Source organism: Setaria viridis, chromosome 3 (assembly GCF_005286985.2).
Source record: "Setaria viridis chromosome 3, Setaria_viridis_v4.0, whole genome shotgun sequence".
In the NCBI taxonomy this organism is placed as follows: domain Eukaryota; kingdom Viridiplantae; phylum Streptophyta; class Magnoliopsida; order Poales; family Poaceae; genus Setaria; species Setaria viridis.
The window spans coordinates 14206762-14230171 of NC_048265.2; the positions used below are offsets into that span (position 1 = coordinate 14206762).

General features: G+C 44.2%; 3 protein-coding genes across 3 annotated transcripts; all 3 read right to left on the minus strand.

The window, feature by feature from the left end:
• Positions 1-2734: 2734 nt before the first annotated feature.
• LOC117851013 (probable glycerol-3-phosphate dehydrogenase [NAD(+)] 3, cytosolic) lies at positions 2735-6051 on the minus strand. The gene is made up of 5 exons (XM_034732914.2): positions 5010-6051; positions 4170-4391; positions 3456-3703; positions 3203-3342; positions 2735-3105 (listed from the first exon to the last, which is right to left on the minus strand). The coding sequence occupies exons 1-5, from the start codon at positions 5650-5652 to the stop codon at positions 2964-2966; spliced, it is 1395 nt and encodes a 464-aa protein (XP_034588805.1). The 5' UTR covers positions 5653-6051; the 3' UTR covers positions 2735-2963.
• Positions 6052-7005: 954 nt separating this feature from the next.
• Positions 7006-12880, minus strand: LOC117849959 (probable calcium-transporting ATPase 6, plasma membrane-type). The gene is made up of 7 exons (XM_034731712.1): positions 12616-12880; positions 11639-11693; positions 9612-11548; positions 9366-9524; positions 8845-9016; positions 8370-8668; positions 7006-7690 (listed from the first exon to the last, which is right to left on the minus strand). The coding sequence occupies exons 1-7, from the start codon at positions 12808-12810 to the stop codon at positions 7385-7387; spliced, it is 3123 nt and encodes a 1040-aa protein (XP_034587603.1). The 5' UTR covers positions 12811-12880; the 3' UTR covers positions 7006-7384.
• Positions 12881-18686: 5806 nt separating this feature from the next.
• On the minus strand, positions 18687-19330 carry LOC117850916 (large ribosomal subunit protein eL27x). The gene has a single exon (XM_034732802.2). The coding sequence runs from the start codon at positions 19282-19284 to the stop codon at positions 18871-18873; it is 414 nt and encodes a 137-aa protein (XP_034588693.1). The 5' UTR covers positions 19285-19330; the 3' UTR covers positions 18687-18870.
• Between the last annotated feature and the right edge of the window lie 4080 nt (positions 19331-23410).

Genomic DNA, 23410 nt, shown 5'->3' on the forward strand with positions numbered 1-23410 from the left:
GCTTGTAGTTTAAACCATCGAACACACCCAGTTTGATAGATACAGCAAAACTAGTTACCGAAAGCCTATCAACATTATAAGATTTTTGGATTGTTAGAAATTTAAGCATATTTCAGTACATTTTAATTTCAAAATTAATCATGTAAAATATTATCATGAATATATTGAGTGACTCGATGACAGCATGATATGTGCAACTGTTCAAGTTTAATCTCCTAATAAATAAGAACAAACAGAACCAAAAGAGATTCAGGATGTACCCCAGGGCGGGGCCAGTGCCGAAGGCACTGGATGTGCCGTTACCATTTGGATTAGTCATACTAATCGTGGGATGTCCTCAGTTGATGTAGTCGTACAAGTTGATGCAGGAAGATGTACGCAATGCAATCCCTCGAACGACTTTCTTGAAGTAATAGGAGGTAGTCGTTCAGCTAGATGTAGAGGAAGCTGTCTTTTGGCCATCAGGAAGTAGCCGAAGAGTGAGTGAGCAGTCGCGTCAAACGCTCCCCAAAAACCTTATCGCCTGCCTATCCTGAGCAGGATCTTCAGCGGCAATCGTGGTTCCGGAGACTGCTCTCGCCAAAACTGTGCATGCAGTGCTAGCGATAGGAATGCACGGTAGCAGCAGAAAACAGTGAGGAAGAAAGAGAGAGGTCTCATGAACAGGAGTAACTTAGAGTGTTTTGGTGTTTTGCACGTATGAGAGCAAGAGGAGGTGCCTCTCTTATATAGGCTCCAAGAGATGAGGTTCATCGAACCTGGACATCATAATATGATGGAAGTTACTAGTAATTGATGAATAATGGTCATCAAGCACTAGTAACTCTCATTATTTTATTGGTTATGTTAATTGAGTGAATCAATTTTTATAAACAGCAATAATCACCTCTCCTTAACTTCATATTCAAAATTGATCAATTAGTAACTCCTAGCATTTATCATGAACCTTTTAATTCTTATTTGATTAATTGAAATAAATGGTCTAACCTAATTGATCCAACAGAGGTGATCCAACAGGGGAGGAACGACTTGTTCTATTACACAACTTTACAAGTACCGGTCAACCGAGAGAGAGAGAGAGAGAGAGAGAGAGAGAGAGAGAGAGAGAGAGAGAGTGATGTGAGGTGGACTGCCAGTTTTGTCTTAGCTACTTTTTTACTACGATGGCCACGAATATAACGATAGGTTTGGCCGTTTGGGCGTAGGAATCTCTCATCTGTTTTGGCTACTATAAAAGTGGATGGATGCTGCAGGGCTTTATGCTCATCATGCATGTTGTTCCGCCTGAACGGAGATCGCACGTCTCATCCCCACCCCGAGATGGCATGAGCTCACCTTTCCCTGTCGGGGCCAAGGCGTGAGGGTGCCATTTGCGCGTGGAGTGGCGTGCGCGTACGCGTCAATCACCATTGCATGTAATCATCGAGAGAGAGAGAAAGAGAAAGCAAGTGTCCTCCTCAGTCCTCGGCCCGCCCTTGTCTGCTTGCTAGGCGGATTTTGCAAAATACTATAGTATGTGAATCACCAATGCCTATTTTACTTGTTTATTATACAACTGAATTTACGAATATTTAAATTTTTGGTAACTCGCTTCTCTTGTTTCTGTTCGTCGAAAAAAACTTGTCTTGTTTCTGCGGCATAATAGGATGACAAACTAGTATTTTCAAGTGGGTCAGGACAACCATTCCCTTGAACTGAGGTGCTCGAGTGAGATACTCCTATTGAACAGAAATAAACTTACACCTGCAAAGAACTGCTCACTTCTCAGATCTCAGTATCTCGTACGGTTGCAGGCAAATGGCCACTTCTCGAACACGCAGAAATGGTCGGTGCATTGATGGAGAAACCGAATGGACGATGCGCAAAGATAGCATGACCACTGAACAGCAGCAACGCGATCGAGGATGCGCCCAGACGCTAAGCCGATGCAAGGTATTAATATGGCCAACGCGTTGCGCTAGATAGAGTCGCTAAACCTCTCTCCGGATCAAGCAGCGTTCGGCGTCGCACCTCATCCAGGCATCCCCCGCTTGTCCCGCGAAACAGAAGGCGAGTAGGCCCCCCTGTGAAAACGATGCGTACGTGCGACGCGGTTCTTGATTGGCAGCACGTCGCCTTCGGCCTTCCTCCTTACTTGTTATCCGAGAGAGATTGGGTGATTGTATCAGTGCCAGTACCATTTGGATTGTATCTTGCAAGAACTCGTCCATGGCATTGGCATGTAATCCTGCTGCCAATTCAGGTCATCTTACTGCTCCAGCTTTTATCATCCCAATCTCATATACGGAGTAGGCGTGTTTCCTTGTCTGTCTCAACTCTAGGAATCTCACGGCTATGTGAAGGAGGGAAGAAAATATATGCAGGGGTGGGTACAGCAGTGCAGTCTGCCGCACAGAGCTTTTTCTTTTCGTGGAGAAAATCCGAGAAAACAGTGGCGCTTTGTGCTTGATCATTCGACGACGATGTAAACCATTTTTTATGGCTGTAAGTGGGCCTACTTTTGTTAATGGGTCTAACATTCATTTTGAGATTTTATTACAACAGGCTGTAGCCCACAGATGACAAGTCTGTATGGGCCTTGAAGAGTCCACATTTGTGGTTCAAATGAGCCTACTTAGCCCGCAAGTGAAAATGCCATATAGTAAATTAATAGAATGCCTTTTTGCTTCATTCATACTGCTTACATATCTTACTGCTTATGAGTTACAGCCAATATGAGACTCGAAAGCGATCATAAAAGAAAAGGAAAACATATCTTTATTCCAGTCTAAATAACAAATAAATTTTAATCACAACTGGTTGTATGTACAGACTTGGCCAATAAACTTTATCCTGGCATGCTAAATATACCACCGTCGAACTCTATAGTGTACACACAACACACGTTCTGGAGGGCACGCCAAGAAGGATCTTGAGACCAGCAAACACCTCCTGCAAGCTCACAGCAAATGCGTACTGCATATCTAAGCCTTGGCGTCTCCTTTAGGTAGGCCAAGAAGAGATGGCCGGTAGAGGGACTGACGCTGTGCCATCTCAATTCTTTCCCGTGGATCATACATTGATTCATCTCGTATTGCCTGAAGAATAGAATCGGTCCCAAGCTCCCTGCAGGTGAAAAACGAAATTATTAGGCGCCTGACCTGACAGTAGAATTGTACCCCAAAAAAACGCATTTAGTCCAAGAGGTTTCCAAGATTCCAACCTCTTGATTAAAATTTTGTAAAGTGTTTTGAGTATTGGACACAGCTCAACAGGAGCAACAGGCTTCTTGGTTTCTGGATGCATCACACATAGGCTTCCCTGGCTCAGGAGCTCATAGAATGCATTGACTGCGGAAACACCCTAAATCGCAGAAGCAAATAATGATCAGCACATATCTATCCCATACAAAAAGGGCACACAGAAATCAAGCAAACTTTACATTATCATCAAGATATCAGGCTGGCAACACAAACCTGGATAGTCCCTTTGCCTTTGATGCTGTCCCCCATTTCTAGAGTCAGCTCTCCGTTAGCCAACTTCTGCCCGTACCATGCATTACGACCTTTCAGCAGTGTGACGTATGTATCAGCTAACAAGGGTCCTGCAAGTTTCTCAGGCTCTCGCGCTAGAAGATGGGTGATGTATATCATTTCAGAAGTGCAAAGTGAAAAGTACACTGATTTGCTGGTTGCACTCTCTTTGGTAAGTGCTGCCACCATACCTGCATGATAAGATGATGTTCAGGAACATGACAGATATATTAGGCTCCAGAATACAGTAATTAGGTAGGAGTGGACAAAGAATTTGGAACACTCTCCCAGGTCGAGTTTTTTTGTTAATTACTGGAATCAAATTTTCTTAGTCCATGGCATGTGAGTTGTGTGCACTGTATTAACGACAGCATGATTATGTCATGTCTGACAAATCTAAGAGACATTGCATTTGGCAGAGACAACAGCATTGCAGCATTCAGTGAATGCAAATACCGTACTTCATGAAACAGGACAGACAATACTGAATATAAGATGCCAGAATAGAAATTCTATTTGTTCAATGCCGAAAAATGCAATGATTTGATCAAGTGTCTCATGTGAACTAATAAACGGTGGACCCCAAATGGAGGTTCCATTTTCCAGATCAAAACTTTTCAAGTCACTTTAAAGATAGGACAGCAAATGAATACTTACCAGCACCAATGGCATATACGTTTTTTAAGCCACCCATGACTTCATGAGTAATGAGATCACTATTGTCCCATACAATAAAATGGGGCTGCCTCAAAAATTTTGCAAGAGGTTTCCTCCACTTTTCAGCTCCACATATGCGAGCATTAGCATATTCTTTGTTATAAATCTCAGAAGCAATGTTTGGGCCTCCAAGATATAGAATATTCTCCAAAGGCACTCCAGCTGCAATAAGAATCCATGATCAACAACCGCAAGCAAAATCTAACAGCACACGGGGGAAACTTAAATGCATGTAACATACATACTGCTTAAGTTAAAATGTTCAGGTTGTCAATTTCAGTTCTGTAAAATAAATCCAGGAAAACATCACATGTGGTGGTGGGTCGAAACCAGATCATGCGATGTTCAGTAATAGTTCAGATAAACCCTGCTAAACTGTATTACATGTTCAGAAGGGAGCCAACTGCAGAGCAAACATAGCACATGGGCACTCACTTAACTGCAAGATGCACCATTCAGCAAGGAGCCTAACTAGCTCTTCAACTTCAAATGCTCAACAGCAGGCAAAGAATATAGTACCAGCATATAATCATCAATCAAACATGCAATAAATATGAAGGACCATAGGTACAGATCATGATTATCCAGAAAATTTCATCAGGAACATTCCGGGGCTGCTGTGTCTGCTGATCCAGCTGAGCAGCATTTAAATCTTCAATTAAATCTGTTAGCCCTACTTCCACAAATATGACAACTACGAGATTAACGAAAGTAGTAATAACTCAACCATGAGAAACATAGTACTAGTAGATCACAACGAGAGTTGAGCAAAGAACTCACTTGCATTGCTGATCATCTGCGTGGGTGTTATGATCCGGGGCACAGGGTCGAGCGACGCCTCGATCCCCTTTGCCAGCGAGATGATGAGCGGCTGGGTGATCCGCTCCTTCCAGTACCTCCCGATCTCCCCGAACACCTCCCTGGTCTCCGTGGATGGCAGGCCGTTGACGACGATGTCGGCGTCCCAGACGGCCTCCTGCAGGTTGGTGACGACCTTGAGCGGGCAGAGCGGCGTGTCGAGCATGTTGAGGCAGAATCCGTCGCGGAGGATCTCGTCGGCGGTGAGCGTGCGGTCCCCGAGGCGCGCCTCGACGTACTTGAGGTAGGCGCAGCGGCGGATGAGGCGTCGCAGCACGCCCTCGCGGGCGTTGATGACCTCGAAGAGGCGCTCGGCGTCGGCGCGGTCGACGGCGCGCCCCGCCCGGCGCCACACCCGCACCTGCACCCGGTCCCGGTGCCGGCCGTACGCGTCCTGCAGCAGCGCGCAGAACACGCTCCCCCACGCCCCCGCGCCCACCCCGACGACCCGCAGCGGGTCGCCGTCGGACTTGCCCAGCAGCCGCCGCAGCTCGTCCAGCTTCTCCTCCGCCGCCAGCGCCGCCGCCGCATCAGCCCCGCCGCCGTTCGCGTAGCTCCCCACCATCGCCGCTCCCGCTTCGCAGTTCACACAGCCTCGCCGAGCTCAACCGGGACTCCACAGGCAGGCAGGCTCCGGCCGACCGATGAAGATGGGGGGGTTTTGTTGGCGAGCACGGAGGAGGAAAGGAAATGCGGGGTTTTGTGGGGTTGGGCGACCAGAACTACCAAATCCCAGCGCGAACTTGCTGTCGATCGGCGAGCAGAGGCCGCGCAGGCCCCTTTGAACTCTGCTTCTCCCCGGGTGGGTTGGTGGCGGCGCCCGCCCGGGTCTCGGCTCAGCAACCAGCACCAACTCCTTGGCGCAATCCAATCCGGTAAAGCAAGCAGACGAGCGGGGGCGGGCACGAGAAAATCGAATCGTGTTTTTCGTTCCCTTTTGCGATTTCTTCTTTCTGGTTTAAATAAGGAGGCCTCCACGGAGGCAGGCACGGTCAGGGAGGGAACTGAATCGGAGGCGTGTCCGTGCTGCACGAGGAGAACGAGGCGGCCAGGCGGCCAGACGCGTCCGAAACCGGAAATGGACGGGCGCACGGCGTGGGGGCGAGACGGCGATGGTCTTCTGAGCCTGACGACATTGATGACGGGACGGCGGGCAGGACCGGTCGCGTTTGGCGAACGAGGAGGGGTCTCCGTCCCTGCCCGCCGTCGCGCCGTCCGATTCCGATCCCGACACGGCCGACCACCGGCGGCGTGATCCGCGGAGCCACCAGCCGAGCAAGCCGCGAATCGGTGATCAAGTCGTGAGCTTTGATTGATTGCCTGGAGAGGCCGTTTTAGTTGGCGGAGCTGGTCGGAGTCGGAGTCCCGAGCCGACCAGAGGAGTCCACTCCGTCAAGCACAGCGCACGCACGCAAGGTGGCCGTGGCCCGCTGCCACCATCAATTCGGCCGGCGGCTTGGGTGAGGGAAGCTTTGAAAGCTTGTACTCAAAGAAGTGGTCAGCTCGTGGGTCGCCGCGGGTGAAAGCGATCCCGTGTCGGGCCGAGCCTTCCAACGTATCCGTTTCCTTTCGCTTTCCATTCCTCCTCTCTCGGAGTCTCACTGCCAGTCGCAAACTCACAACCGAGCCCGGTCGCAAACAAATCCTACTGCTTTGGAGAAAAATGCGACCTGCGTCCACACCCAACCGCCCGTCGTGAATTGCCGATTCAGTCAGGTCAGGGCGCTCGATTCAGGCACCAGTGCCGCTATTCTGATCCTCGTTTTTCAGGCTACGGGCCTCCGGTCATGTCACTCGTTTTCCAAATTCATAGAATTGCCATAGCTGTGGAATTCAAATGTGAGTGTGGCTTTGGGTATTTGAGTGTACCGCGAGTGCACCACTTGTGAGAATTTAATCAGACGTCACACAATGAAAATGCAGAAAATGGCACTAGATGGACAGAACAATTATGTTCGTATCAAACAAAACCTCTCTTGTTAACATTTCATCTCAACATGAGAATAAGTTACAACTCGATTTACAGCTGAACAAAAAATGCAGCGGACCAGAACAGCAGACACTCGCAGGAAACCTTGAAAACTTCTAGAACGCACCGAGGAATCAAGATTTCCCTGTTCGCAATATGCGCGCTGCCGTTTCAGTCCCCTTCCTCCATCGACGCTGAATCCCATTACAAATCTTCTGGTTACCATAACAAAAATCACTGTGAAAGAAATCCTGACAAGGCATCTGTTTCCAGCCACTGCCAAAGATTTGGTTGGTGAACATGGGAGCAACAGGGTGAAAAGCAACAACTACACAGTTTCTGGTTCTTCAGGAATCAACTCGTAACCATGGGGCTTATTGCCTGTTTCCCTAGATTCCACAGGGATGCACTTGAGAATCACCGCGACGATCATGCTAACTGAGCCAAGAATTGCACTGAGCAACCAGAGCTCCCAACTCAGAGGCACGGTGTTTGCAAAAGTGCCAAGAAACTCTACTATGATCACTTGGAATAAGACAGTGGCTGATAATACACCGATAAATATCCAGTTTTTGAATATCCCTCTGAACACGTTGATCTTTTCCATTTCCCTACTGTTTATTTCGTTGAAGACCTGAAAGAGTGGCAAGTTAAATGCAGTTACGTCATAAAAACAATGAAGTACCTACTGCATGTTCATGTATTGTGTCCTTGCATGCAGGAGCAATGTGCACTTTTATATTATATATGGTTGATTTCAAATATTGTGAATCTTTCAAGTTTTTCTGGATAAACTGTGTGATGAAAAGGGAAAAGACAAAAAGTGATTTGCAACCAAGCTGAACCCATCGATCGGAATATACACGCCATCGAACATATGGACAGAAGGAACACTGTCGTTAAGTTCTCGACGACGAGGTTGGAACCGTGCAGCAGCTTACGTTCATGAATCATGATAAAGCAGGACATGAGATTTACATCTGTAGTAATAGCTGCCCTGCTCTTTGGTTCTTTCTTTTTTCTCTGAACTTTGCTTTAGTTTTTTTTTCCCTGACACCTTCAGCCAGGGGAATTCTGTAAATTAGACTCCGTGCCTTGCTGAATGAATCGGCAGAGCACTTGCCATTACTTGTTCGAAAGAAAAAAATAAACATTGCATTATATTGCATGTCACATTTAGACCATTGATTCTCAAAATCAGTGGCAAAGTTAATCAAGTTTCAAGCCATTGATGTTTTCTACTAGCTACTACATAAGTAAATCTCAAAGCTTTACAAATTGAAATAAGGTATCAGAAGCTAGATTGCTCATACCTGACAAAATACGAAAGAGTTGAATACGAGGGTATTGGTGGTTCTATCAGCATGCGGGCCTTCAATGTTAAGAAGCCTCTTTCCAGCAAACATGAGAGTACCAAGTACAAGGAGCTGATATAAAGCTTGCCCAAGAATATTCCTCCACATGACCCGAGTGATAAAACTATGTCCCCGTCTCACAGGTGGTCTCTTCATCATTTCATCATTAGGTGGCTCTGTGGCTAAGGCCAAGGCGCCTAATGTATCCATGATCATGTTCACCCATAGCAACTGGACGGCAGTAAGTGGTGCAGTACCTACAAGTTAGTTCAAAGTATACAGTATATGAAATCATTCTAAAAGGGTGCAGAAAAAAGGAGAAAGATAATAAGCAAGCTGGTGTGCATCACTGTTATTCCTAAACTAATGCAGAGAAACTCCGAATCAATAATGATTATATAAATAATAGTATCTTGGTGGTATGTATGCGCACCTATGATACACGCTGAGACGAAATTCACTATCAGAGCCACTACATTAACCGTAAGCTGGAACTGCACAAACTTCTGAATGTTCAAGTAAACCGCTCGACCCCATCTAGCAACATTTACAATGGTACTGAAGTTGTCATCCATAATTATAACATCGGCATTCTCTTTTGCAACCTGCATCCAGTCATACACTTGCATTACAAGCCCACACTTCAACATTTCTCATACACAGAATTCAGATGAAATTGAGCAATAACACAATTCCAGCTAAGGGAAGCAAAATTAAGTTAATGTATTGTACTACCAATAATAGGGAGGTCAAAATTCACAAAATGCAATGCAATACAATATATAGGGAAATGTCTGTAAAAATAACATGGGCATTACTAATTCAGGAAACGTAAAAGTGAATAAGAGTACTTAGAATTTCTTACTGCAACAGACATTAAAACTGAATATATGAATGGTCATCAGCTGATGGCAAATAAGAACAACAGAATGCAGTGAAAATCCTAAGACGTACCTCAGTGCCGGCAATGCCCATGGCCAGACCAATGTCTGACTCACACAATGCAGGGGCATCATTGGTTCCATCACCAGTAACTGCTACCACCTCTTGATACATACTTTTTAAGCTTGTTACCAATTTATATTTGTCCATTGGTAAGGAGCGGGCCATTACCTAAACTTATGAAATATACATGGGTGATGTTGAAATTGAATTAGCAAAGCAATGAATAAAAGGTAAAATAATTATAGCAAACCAAACCTGAATTTTAGGCAGGAGCTCCTTCAGCTCATCTGTGCTCTTATCGTGAAGCTCTCGTCCTTCTATCGCAATTCCATCCTCAGTTAGTATTCCACATTCCTTGGCAATAGCTTTAGCAGTGTTGACGTTGTCTCCAGTCACCATTCTTACTTTAATACCAGCAGCCATGCAGGTCATTACTGCATCCCTGACACCAGGACGGACTGGATCCTTTATACCAAAAAGTGCTATTAGTGTGTAGCCCTCCTCTGGTATAGTTTGATCGTCAGAAATTTCATTCAGATCCTTAAACGCGATGCAAAGTGTTCTTAATGCCTCAGAAGCAAATGAATTGATTATATCTAAAACATTTTGCTTCTGTATTTCTGATAGCGGTATTATATTTCCTTCACTATTGAAGACAGTATCACACTGCTCTAAAATAATTTCTGATGCGCCTTTACAGAAGGACCGGAGGCCACCGTTAGGTAACTGTATTAAAACAGACATCTTTTTTTTAACTGAATTGAAAGGTTCTACTCTTACTCTTGCCAACTTGTTGTACTCATCGTATAGATCTCCTTGCAAGCTCAAGCCAAACTCCAACAATGCTGCTTCAGTTGGTGTGCCCAGGATATTTCTTTTGCCATCATCTCCCTTCACCACCTCAGAACCAGTGTTCACAAATAGTCCTTGTATAAGTATTTCCATAACACTTTCTGAAATTGCAGCCTTTAGCTTATTAATATTTGTAGCACCATTGACAGACTTAGATACCTCACTGATCCAAACCTTATCAACAATCATGTGGTTGGTCGTCAGAGTTCCTGTCTTATCAGTGCAAATACAAGTTGCTGAACCCATGGTTTCACATGCTGCAAGATGCCTCACTAGTGCTTTGTCATTCATCAGCTTTTTCATGGCAAACGCTAGACTAAGAGTCACAGCCAGTGGTAGACCCTCAGGAACTGCGACCACAATGATTGTCACTGCAATAGCAAAGTAGTTAACTATTGTCAGTGCATCATTTGCTGACCAATTCAATAATCCAACATGCATTCCCTTGTCAATCAGTAACCTCACTAGAAGTACCAGAAATGTGAGAATAGCAAACACCAGCCCGATCTGTCCTATTATTGTGGCCACACCATTAAGCTTAACTTGCAAAGGAGTTTCATCAACCCCATCGTCATTAAGAGTATCCATGATTTTGCCCCATTCAGTACGCATACCAACGGCAGTAACAAGCATCTTGGCTGTTCCATCTTGCACTTTACTCCCAGCATGAAGAAACGGCTTTTCTTCAGAAACATGGACTGGTTCACTCTCACCTGACAAGCTAGATTCATCTACCACTAAGCAGTATCCAGAGACGAACAAGCCATCTGCAGGAACAACATCACCTATTGAAAGATGCAAGATGTCACCAACAACCAAATCATGAATCAATACCTTCTTGGTTTGCCTATCTCTGGTGACACGGGCATATATCTTCTGTTTCTCACGGTCCAGCTCCATGAACTTCCGTGACTGCTTGTAGTCACTGGATGCTGTAACCAGTACCACCAACAAAATACTGAGTATTATGCCAAGGCCATCATAGATACCCATTGGCCACCCCTCGGTGGCAAGGCCAACCACTAGAGAAACAACAGCACAAACCATTAGAATAATCAGCGTCAAGTCATGCAATGCATCCCAGACAAACATCCAGAAGCTTCTTGGAGGCTTCTCAGCATGCTTGTTAGTGCCGTACAGTTTTTGCCTGGTTTCTATTTCAGTTTCGTTGATACCATCTTCCAATGAGGCTTTGATTTTCCTACATATTCCATTCATTCCACCATGCGTCTTGAAGATTGCAGGATCCTCACGCATGCCGGTAATTGCTGCCAGTTCATCTGGGCTGATACAAAATCCCTCTTTGATAAGCTCGTTGGATAGGGGGTACCGTCTTACACCTGCACAGTTCAGTGGTCAAAGGTGAAATGCTAAATGGTAGTACTAACAAGATAAAAAAAACCACATAGAGTTGGATGATGAGGCCACACCATCGATGAATTGAAGCGCTGCTCTGTGCACATTAATTACAACCTGAACTTTTCCCTGGGTAAGAAAAGCAAACATCTCTAAGACAAAGAAATAAATTTGTACTCTGTTACCAAACAGAGAATTTCAACGCAGGATTTTGTGAACTAATTTTCAGTAATTCAGTTTCTCCTGCAATTATGCGCTATTAATCATTGTATATTAGCCATGCACCAGTGCTACTCAGTCCTCATAAGTCATAACCACCATATGGACATTGGACAAGAACTGGAGCATGAAACAATGGCAAGTTCAGACGATGTTCAGTTCTATGATAATATACTCCTCCAATGAGTGCCCCAGTGGCATAAGAAAAGATCCAAGTGGTAGGGGTCGTGCCTCCCAGCCCTCACCCCCACGTTATGCAATACCACGTGAACTCTAAATTTTACGATACAGATCGATTCACGCGTTGTAATAATTTCAGTTCATGAACAAATCATGTGGTCATTCAGTTAACAACTGTTCCTCTAGAGTTAGTCGTGTCAAGCCGGCTGTGGTCGCATCACATGTGAAAACTTTCTAACTGAACATGCCGTAAAGAAGATTCCTGATTTCTACGTTAGCCGCGCAAGGACGCCTCCGGAATCTTAAGCCCCCCGTCTCACGACTTTGCTGCAGTTCAGACGAGAGGAGACATCCGAGATTTGACCAATGCAAGTTGTCCTTATGGGAACCTGCTCGGATTGAGACTTGAGGGAGGCATGTCAATGTCATGGCCGCCGATAGGAGGCACAAAGCAGTGGCCAGCGGAGGCAGACGACATAGCAATGCAAAGGCTGATCCGTAGTAGAGGAAGTTTCCTGGCAATTTCCCAAGCCCGAAATGCACCCCCACAGTTTTGGACAGTGCAATTCAACGAAAGCGACGCAACGCAAGAAGGGTTCTATTCTACGGCCTGTACGGCTGCGCCGGTGCCGGCCTTTGCTTGTACACGTACCAGGATCTTGCGGCGCTGGGCGTCGTCGACGGGGTGGAGGCTGGAGAACATGCGGAAGCGGCGGCGGCGGTTGCGGACGACGAGGCCGACGGCGCGGCGCCATCGGAGGCGGGCCTCGCCGGGCGGGTTCTTGGCGGGGATGTCGAAGTGCTCGTTGAGGAAGCTGTCGATGCTCCAGCTCCGGCCCGCCTCCATGCTGATCGCTCTTGCTCTCGCCCTCCCGCGCGCTTCGCCTCCCGCTGCGTGTGTTCAGCTTTCGTTTTCGTCAAAGGCTCAAAGCACAGGGCCGAAGGGAATAAATATGTCGAGGGACGAGGGTCGACAGCAAAATTATGGAAAGGGCCTATTTGTGATGATAAATTGTGAAAACACCCCCAATGAAAGATTTAAAATATGGCTGCAAATGGTAAATGTCAAAATTCTGTATTTCCTTTCAATCATTAGAATCTGTTGCCAGGAAAGTCTAAAAAACATGGTCAAAAGAGTTTTCAGATATGGCTTAATGTCAAACATCTGACAATTTCTTCTCCCTTTGCTTGAAAACTCAGAATCTTATCTTTCAAGCATTGAATATTGTAACAAAATGCAATAGTGCAAGTAGAGCATTTTATAGGAAAAACAAGTACCACAGAAATAAATGACTGCTGCCATAAGTTGCAACTTAGAGTTGTACAAGTTCCCGTTGAATAAGTTGAGGAGTTTGCATAGTTGGGGGCATATGTGCATGAGACGCATGAAAATTTACTAATCATATGCTTCGTGCCAGTAACACCTTCAGATCTTCACCCATTGGTTGATAGTTTTCAAATGTGATCAGCACAAGAAATCGGCAATCAAAGGTTCCCGGGGCTCCTTCACCTCAAAAAAGAGATATATGCCACTCTTCAAATGGGTTGTTTGGCAAAGAACAGACTCTCTATCAGATTCAAGTAGGAGTAGCTGCTGTTGACAGACAGTTAAAATGAAAGACCAGGTTAGTATAATACAAGGGACGACGCTGATGCCGATGAAATCTCCAGACTTTTTCCGGGTATGGATAGTTCATAAGTACATGACTTCCTCAATGCAACTGCTATTTCCTTTGGCTTCAGCACGTCGAATGGTGCCAATAAAGTCAATGATGGTACCAAAAGGAGATCCATTCGGCTCCTTGTAGATCTGATTGATATAGATCTAGCTGGGTCACTCAGCAGCACGCACCAGGCTGCTATCTGTAGTTCTGTACCAGTCAACCGAGACTAGTTTTTAATTTAACTAGGGGTTGTTTGTTTCTTTAGTCCCTCCTAAAATTCATGTCACATCGAATGTTTAGATACTAATTAGGAGTATTAAACATAGACTAATTGCAAAACCAATTGCATAGATGGAGACTAATTTGCGAGACGAATCTATTAAACCTAATTAGTCCATGATTTGACAATGTGATGCTACAGTAAACATGTACTAATGATGGATTAATTAGGTTTAACCTCCATCTGTGTAATTAGTTTTATAATTAGCTCATGTTTAGTCCTCCTAATTAGCCTTAGAATATTCGATGTGACATGATTTTAGTCCGGACTAAAGATCCAAACACCCCCTTACCCAAACATTTGGGAGGGTCCCAGCGCCTTCGGGTGTGTTTGGTTGCATGCACCACATGATGCAGATATGGATGATCCTGGATGGTGGGGTTCAACTAATTTGCTTGTACCATATGGTTCACTCCTACTAGTAGAATAATAAATTAAGTGGGATGACTTCATCATGAATGAATTGATACAATTCACCTAACCAAACAAAAGAATTATTATTATTTTGATCCATTTCATACGCGAACCAAATCATACAAGCAACCAAACACACCCGAATTGGACCATTCTGCCCCAGGCAAGTAGCATCTTCACATGGAGTTTTTCCTACAACACAAAAATTATAAACAACAAAACCATATAGAAAATAAAATCATGTGAGATTGGTACGATACTTAACGGAAATGCATGATTAGATATCTAACCTTAATAGTAAAAAAAATCATCTCAGACAACACCCTAGAGATAGCCTTCATATGTATTGAGATCTCCCTGGCTCCCTACTACCAGTGGTGCATCATGTTCATCCAGTGGGAGCTCCACCATGTGTTGCTTGCCAATAACAAAACCATGGTCATCGTAAAGCAGGAACGGAATGGATATTATTTGGTTGATCAAGAGCCTGCAACCAAGGAGTAGGATACAAATATTGTTAGAAGTGAAAAGGAATTCATCGAACACACCGCAAACACTACAAAAGAGACACAAGGAACAGATCCGCTTCAAGTTTTTGCTTGCCTGTAACATTGTCTGAAGAAAGTTAACAATTGACCGCAAGAAGTTGGAGGTAAAAACACATGTATGTCACAATTGATCTGTTGTGTATGTACCACCTAGACTCTCCTGCCACCTGGACTCAAATATTCCGTTTAGTGGTGATATAAGGACGTGGAGATCAAGCCCTATTTCATGATTAGTGTGTAAATTAGTGTGCTACAGAGCTCTACTATTTATAATTCATTCAAAACAACACAGCATATGCTAAGTGCAAAGCATACAACCACAAACATATGCAATTTAAGAGACTACGATAAACACAAGCATAGTCAGGAGTTCTAACTGAACTAAGAATATATTGTTTGAAGACTATGCAGCTGCCAAATCTAGTCACAATTTGGAATGGTAGCACAATGTTCAACCAAAAAAAATGAAAGACAAAGAAGGATTCACTGAAGAAGGGGCTTGTGTTTTGGCAGATGACTCGTATGGGCAGAGGCAAATCAAGTGGCTCTTCCAACTTTCAATAGCCAAACAACAGGTAATGTGGGTCTGATATTATGTTGCATTTCTTATAAACGCAATAAGAACTTTGACATTCAGAAACTTCAAATGCTTTTAATATAATCATACTGTGTCAGAAAACAACCTGACAATAGCCTGGCAATGATATTAATCCAGCAAATTTTGCTCATATCATATTTGCCCTTTTCATTTAGCTTTCAGGTCAAAAAATGTAGCATTGCACTGGCACTTAAGCCGCCCATTAACCCCTGGTTGACTGTCAAAAAAAAAAGTTTTCAAATAAGACTGCCAACCATTAACATTCTGCTATAAATGCATAAGCAAATTAATGCTATTTCACCACCTTATGCAATCACAAAACTAATGGTCCGCAACAAGAGCTCAAAACATGTGCCAAGTAAAAGTCAGGAAAAGGTTGTAGAAAATATTGGATGAAATCTTTTCATTGTGTACTTGAAAAAACAGCTAATTGGCTGAAATTGTAGAAATGCATCTCAAAATGCGTTCATCAAACCTAAGCTAACTCTTTCAAAAAGTCGAACCGCGAGCGACTACCACATGCAAAATCATGTCTTTCATCAGGCAAAACGTCATCCCAGCTCTCTGGCGTGACCCTGAATCCTGGCTTATATGGTAGACACGCCGCATGGAACTCCCTATATCATGGGAACCTAAAAATCAGCAGTGGTCGGCAACAGAATTAAGATAGTGGTTTCGTAAGAAGAAAGAAAGTTAAGATAGTGTGTAAATTGAACAGTAATGTGCAACAAGAAATCTGATTTGAGTCATGTTGTCTCACTAGGACGCAGCCAAGCATATCGTTTGTATTTGATCATGGAGTTTAGACAGAACATGGTTAAACGAATCTTCCAGGACAATATCGTTTATATTGTCCTGAAGTATACTGCTCCAATAAAACATTCGCGACGAAATGGTAACCCCAAACATCCAACACATCAGTGGTACCAAAATCCGAATTCAGTGGTCAAGCACCTGGTTGGTAATGTTACCTATCTCTGGTTACCAAAATCTTCGTAAGGACACTGGCGGCACGGAAGAAAGTTCGGCGGCCGGCGGGGACGGTCCCGTCGACTAGGGGTGTGTTTGGTTGCATGCACCACATGATGCATGCATGATCCTGGATGGGATGGTTCAACCAATTTACTTGTACCATATGGTTCACTCTAATTAGTAGAATAATGTATTAAGTGGGATGGCCTCATCCTGGATGAGTTGGTCCAATTCACCCAATCAAACAAAAGGATCATTATTATTTTGAATCATTTCATACATGAATCAAACGATACAACCAACCAAACACACCTAGGACCATCCCCATGCGACTCCGCCCTCAACCACGCCGTTGTGGAGCCTCGTACAGTACATACAAGGGTGTAGTGTGGAAAGAGCTGGGAGGCAGCGCAAGGCCGCGGCGGAGTGCTCGTCGCCGCCGGACGGCGAGCGGTTTGCAATGTATTGGAGAGTTTTTCTTGGCTGTCGAGCGCCGCGGCAGGCCAGTGTAGTACAGTGGGCTGCTGCTGCTTGCTCATCGGCCCATGGACCGGGACGCTCGCAATCAGAAGCTCGCGGCCGAGCTGTGTCTTCCCGTTCCTGCAATTTCTGTTATCTTTCGTGCAACGTCACGGGCAGGTAGTGTTGCCTCTCGAATCTCGATTGCTAGTTGCTGCAATAAAGGAAGCTCATCACGACATCACCAGACAAAGTAAAGCTGTGGCCGCGATGCAAGGCACTATGGAAGCGGGGAATGGAAGCCGCTGAGGGGATTCACGGAGAAGCAGCGAAGCGAGCACATGGGGAACGACGGAATGGGGCACTCGTCAACGTTCGCCTCGAAACGGGAATGGACGCAAAACATAGCTATGGACAAGCGATCGATGGCTACGAATACAACCGCAGAGTTTGCATAAGGACACGTGCAGAAGAAGGAACTTCAATGCATTTTCACATGTAGGAAATTCCACAGAATTACGAGATGCAAAAGGAAGAAATACAATTAGCAGCAAATAGGTACTTCTTTCTAATATACGCAGTATCCAAACGAGATGATTAAGCAATACCCTAAATAAATCATACATCATACAAGGATGCAAATGAGATAAACCAATAAACCCAATCTCATTGAAAGAAAAAAAAAATTACATCTATCTATAAGAAAAATAGATCAAGATCAATCGTATCTATCTGCTGTGATCAAGCATCTCAACTCCACGTTCTACTCAAAATCAATTCTGTTAATAAAAATGCTTTAGGGGTTACCCCCTGTAGATTGCCATTATGGCATACATACACAGGCAGATTAACATACAACATTGTAAACCAACAGTTACACCAACCTGAATAGTATGATTAATAACCAAGGTAAATCAAATAACACCATGGATAACAAGTAGAACCAACAGATATAAGACCAGACAAACCCAACTCAAGAATGTACTAATGGGCCAACTAAACTTTGCTGGTTAAATAAACAGAATTAAGTACTGCCAGGTGCCAACCAATACTATTTTCAACGTATGAATGGCAATTGAACTAAAGTACTGCTCAAGCAATATTATTTTTATACAAGACAGTAATAACATTACAATTTGAACAGCAGAACAGGGGTCAAATTATCCATAAGGTCAGCACTTCTGACAGTCAGAGGACCGCATAATTGCCAGCATCTGCAAAGTTTCTGAACACCAGACAATACAAACATTATGGAACAATTTCCTTCAAATGGTTTCAAGGATTTTGAAAGCTATAAAGAGTATATCCTCTAGGGCAACCAGAGAAAATTCCAATGCAGCTGAAAAGAGTGAGTGTTTTTGTGGGTAAATATCACCATCTAGCGTAGGAACAAGCAATGTGATCTTGACCCCAGAAGCTACAAATTCAGCGATCATATTTGACTGACAGGCTAACAAAGAAGAAATATATGATCGTTAACCATATAAGTTCTTACCAATAAGAAGTTCAGGACCAAACAGTTAAATCCTAAACGCTTGAATTGACAATTCAACAATTTATTTTGACTCCAAGGCTAATCGCACAGTTGCCTGCTAGTAAAAGTCAAAATAACAGAAATGCAGAAACGAAGAAAATATACCGAACTCACATGTAATACAAGGACCATGAAGTAATGAATTTGTGATAGGAATAAGATGAGGAAGCCATCAAGCCAAAAAGTTGCACCATGCATCTCAAATAACACCAGCAAGATAAAACAATTTGAGAACACATAACAAGCAATGACTCTGAACAAAATTTGGACAAGACCTATGATTGACATCATTTAACACATCATCGACATGTCATCTTCTCCAAGATCCATAATAGTAAGCACAAAGTCTTCATGGCAACACCAAAACAGAGATAGCATAAAGGGTGTCCGATACAAGAAATTGACAACTAAAGCAGGACTATGCTGGACGCCCGGCATCTAGAAGCGGAGCTTGGTAAAGAACCACCTGTTCTTGCCTGTCTTGAACCTCTCCTCGAGGCGCGCTTTGGCGGCCTTGCAGGCGGCGACCTTCTTGTCCCGGGTGGAGAGCGCGTCGGGCCCGCCCGAGGCGACGTCCTTGAAGTCGACGTCGAGGGTGTAGCGGGTGGGCATGATGTGGGTGAAGTTGACGAGCTTGATGAAGCACTTGACACGGGACTTCTTGGCCGTCTTCTTGGCGGAATCCTTGCGGATCACCTTCTTGGGGTACTTGGCGAGGCCGGCGACGAGGCAGTGGCCGTAGGGGCGGTCGCGGGTGCCCTCCTCGAACACGCGCACGATCACCGCCTTCCGGCCGGCGAACCGGCCCTGGAGGAGGATCACGGCCTTACCTGGCTTGAGGAACTTCACCATCTTGAGCTGCTGCTGCGCCGCCGCCGGGGTGGGAGGGTGGGGAGGGTTTGGGTGGTGGGGGAAATGGGTGCGCGACGAAGGGGCAAGAGTTAAATAGGGTGGCGGCGCTAGGGTTTCGACGAGGGTGAGCGGGTTTCGGCTGTTGGATTCGAGATCGGACGGTGTTTCCGCGCTGGGCCTTGAGGGGTTGTTCTGGTGCTAGGCACGGATGGGCCAGGCTCGCGCAGCCCAGAGCTCTCAGTTGTAGACACTTGTAGTTGGTAGTCCAAAAGCTTCTTCACAGGCCACACGAATCAGAAATCAGCCCGTAATGTTTTTCATCAAAGTCGGGTTTTAATCTACTGGGCCTTTATATTTTTTTTAGAAAGTGGCCCAACTGAATGTTGTTTCTTCATTTCCTTCTGTGCTAGCTAGATGGAACATTCGATTTTTTTATTGTTGACACCGGTTCTTCGCTAGAGTCAACCAACAAGGATAAGGTTTTTTATTGTTGACACCAGTTCTTTGCTAGAGTCAACCAACAAGGATAAGGTTCTGACAGGCAATTGATTTACAGAAAAAAGTCTATTGATAAGTTTGCGTTGACCAAAGACAGCCACAGGCGACCGAATTCCAAAAGCCGATAGAAGATAGAGGAGAATCTGATCCGAATCAGAATTAACTCCACCAAATAAGGGAAATTGTGGATATCTATCTTTAGTAGTTTTACATTCATTTGTACCTGTTCATGTCATAATCGACTAGGTTTTAGTTTATTTTAGGGTATAAATATAAACACATGAGCCTTGTAATGAATGAAACAATCAATCAATATAACATTTCGGCGCCACGCTGCCAAAACCCTAGGAGTAGGAGTAAAGTAGAAACCGACGAGTTTCTTCTTGCGCTCAGGGCTGCATCGGTTTCGATCTCAGGCGAGCTTGTAAGTGCTGTCACTCGATCGTTACGTTATCTGTATCTGTTGACGCCAGATTTTGACACGTGTGAAATCAGCGACAAGAAAGGAAGAAATCAGGAGATGCGGCAAAACACAATTGGAAATCAGCCGATTGGTGCTACAGTTGAGGATCGGCCGATTGGTGCTGCAGTGTTTCCGCGGATAGAGTTGGTGGAAATCAGCCGATTAGGAGGCTGGAGCGATTGGGCCGGTATGGGCTTAAAGTGAATTATGAAGATGAAAAGGGAGTCAGCCCATGAGAGCGCGATGATCAACTCCGTACGAATCATACTTGTAAATATTTGTTTTCGTTTAAAATTAGAGATAGAGTCCTAGTCGGTTAAGAAATTGGTTGTAACAGGCTATAAATAGCCACCTTCATAGATCTATAATCAACAAAAAAAATCAATACAACAAACTACTATTTCCTCGCACTTACTTTCGAGCAGGCAACTTCGCCAATACTTTTCTTCTTTTCACGAGTTCGTACGGGTTGGCGGGGCTGCATCAGCTTGACCTCCAGCCGATTCTGTAAGTTCCGTTTATCGAATAATATCTAAGCTTTAACTTCGAGCACATCGCTGTCGTTTCATTTAGATCTGTTCACTAGTTATCGATATTTACTAGAATTCTAGGTTTTGCCTGTTGTTCTAGTTTTATCACCGGTTATCCAGCTAGGAATTGGAACTTTCGGCTCTCTTGTACTTCATTACTTAATCTATTGTTTTCTGCATAGCCGATTCAGATCTATTCCTAGTGTTGTTACTGTAGCGTTGTTTAGATTATTCTAGCAGTTTTCTTTACTAACGCTGCCCAGTAATCAGCTGCATTATAGCCGATTTCTTTATTACAGCAAATCGGCCAATTCACTGATAAGCTTTCTCGAGATCGGAACCTTAGCCGATCGCAACCTCTGGGATCTGACACGTTTCTTTCCTTGCCAATCAATAGGTCAGATTGGCTGGCACGCCGCGCGAACCGCACCAGGGCGATCACCCGAACAGGAGTTAAGCAGATTCTCCCGGGTCGTGTGTCCGACGCTGGAGATTCGATCGGCCGATTTCTAGCGCCAACAATATCAAAACTTTCTAGGTATTGTCCAATATTCTGATCTCTTATTGTGTGGCTCGTTATCGAGTTAGCTTAGATTGCAAGTAGAACTTTATAGGCTTTGTTCAATATTCTATTTGTCTTCAACGTTGCTCACAGTTATCGAGTTGTTTGGTTTTATTAAGTTGCATTGTATCGATCTTTTAGTTTTATCAAGCGCTCACAGTTATTGAATGACTAGATATGATTAGGTTGTCTTTATTGACTCCTTGATGATCGTATCAGCTGGTTAGATCTTACATGCTTTACTTGCTTTATATATGCTAGATCCGATAGACCTTGACCCTTGCCCCTCGTATTGCTAGCCGTCTGATCCTTAACGTCAGTACGCTACCATTGAGAGCCGATGTATCGGCTGGGTTTCATCCGTATCTCTTAAAAACGTGATGATGCTATTGAGCCGATAGCTATGCATACGAGGTCCTGTTGCCACAAGCTAGTCTGTTAAGTTAGTAGGTCGAAGTTAATGTCCTCTCAGGCATATTACCTTGTCCAAGTTCAATATACGACTCATGATATTAATTAGATACGTTAGCTTAATCGGTTTGTAAGCGGTAGGCAAGAGGTTCTTGTTACTATGCTCTAATCTTTTAGATTAATAGATTAATGTTAATGCCCTCTCAACAGTATTACGTTCGATATATGTCTCATGACATTAATTAGATATGTTAGTTTATTTGATATGCGCATGGTGAGCAAGGGCTCCTTTTATGACCGTTGTTTTACATTGCTCTATCTTAGCCCGTCGGCTCATACAACCAATAGTACATGCTATTAATGCTTCTATTTTATTTACACCACATGATTACATTGCATATATCTTAATGGTGTTTATTCAAAGTAACATTTGTTTATGAGCTCGAAGGCTTAACTGCCTATCCGCTCATGAATTTAACGTTTTCCTTGTCAATTACAGGTCAAATTGACTCGTACGCTTTGCACCTTTGTGAGCTAATTTGAAACCTGCACTGGAGTTAAGCAGATCCCCAAGTCCTCTGTATTGTTCAACGCAGAAGCATGAAGTTCAGATTTTGCGTCAACATTTATAAAAACATCCGATTGAACTCTCTAACTACCAAACAGGGAAAGAAGAGATCAACCATGCCTACTTATATCGGAGCTCACGCCCCAAGGATGTTACGAGAGTGGAGGGAAAGTGTGGGAAATGTCTAGACATGAATCAATTTTGTGAACCATTGCGGAGAATAGAGAGAAACAGTAAGATGGACCATTGTGGAAAATAGAGAGAAACAATAAGATTGTAATCAATTTGTGGACCTTTGCTTCCAAGCCAAAACACTCCTACAAAATTTACAATCTCAAACTCGGAAAAAATGAGCAAAGGAGTATTCTTTTAAGAACTCTACTTGAATGGATGATTTAAAGCAAAGAAGAATTCAACATAGCAACAAGGAGCTAATACTCAACATGAAAATAAACTATCTAAATTGCAATGAATCTATGACTTTTAGGTGATGTAGCGCTATATTAGACGAAAGAGAGAAATAAACTTGATCTCATGTAAGACATGATGTTTGTTAGAAATAGTTTGTGACGTGTTGATGTGTCAATGCAAATCCTGTAGCTTCGTCTTGGGCAGGACGGCATAAGAGTCCATGGTTGTAGGTTTGTTACTAAAGATAGAGTCTGTAGAAATATAAACTGTTGTATAGGATCCTAGAAACATGGGACTCTCATTCCGTAATCACCGGAGAGTGTTGCCTTGTATATGAGCTGTGCCATTGGCGCTATAAATCAACACATACGGCGCCCCTGGCTATCATCTTGCTAAGCACTTCCATCATCTGCCCTCTGTATTTTCTACATGGTATACAGAGCCACAAACACTCAATAGATCTAACTGCCGCCCACCATGTCTTCTTCGACCCTCCCTCCCAACCCTCTCTTGGCCGACGCTGTGACAGAGAAGCTTACCAGGAGCAATCACTCCATCTGGGAAGCCCAGGTGCTCTCGACCGTGCGCGGTGCTCGCCTGTACGGCCATCTCACTGGTGCTTCTATGCCGCCAGTGAAGGAGATTGAGGACAAGGATGGCAAGAAGGTCTCCAACCCGGCGTT

What these genes read in the sequence shown, in the direction of transcription:
- LOC117850916 (XM_034732802.2), bottom strand. Translation starts at nt 19,284, where the DNA reads ATGGTGAAGTTCCTCAAGCCAGGTAAGGCCGTGATCCTCCTCCAGGGC.
- LOC117851013 (XM_034732914.2), bottom strand. Translation starts at nt 5,652, where the DNA reads ATGGTGGGGAGCTACGCGAACGGCGGCGGGGCTGATGCGGCGGCGGCG. An exon ending in AAGGCAAAGGGACTATCCAG is followed by an intron (nt 3,343 to 3,455) that starts GTTTGTGTTGCC and finishes TCTGCGATTTAG; the next exon opens with GGTGTTTCCGCAGTCAATGC. An exon ending in TACAAAATTTTAATCAAGAG is followed by an intron (nt 3,106 to 3,202) that starts GTTGGAATCTTG and finishes TTTCACCTGCAG; the next exon opens with GGAGCTTGGGACCGATTCTA.
- LOC117849959 (XM_034731712.1), bottom strand. Translation starts at nt 12,810, where the DNA reads ATGGAGGCGGGCCGGAGCTGGAGCATCGACAGCTTCCTCAACGAGCAC. An exon ending in AGCTCCTGCCTAAAATTCAG is followed by an intron (nt 9,525 to 9,611) that starts GTTTGGTTTGCT and finishes TCATAAGTTTAG; the next exon opens with GTAATGGCCCGCTCCTTACC. An exon ending in ACTCTTTCGTATTTTGTCAG is followed by an intron (nt 7,691 to 8,369) that starts GTATGAGCAATC and finishes CCACTCTTTCAG; the next exon opens with GTCTTCAACGAAATAAACAG.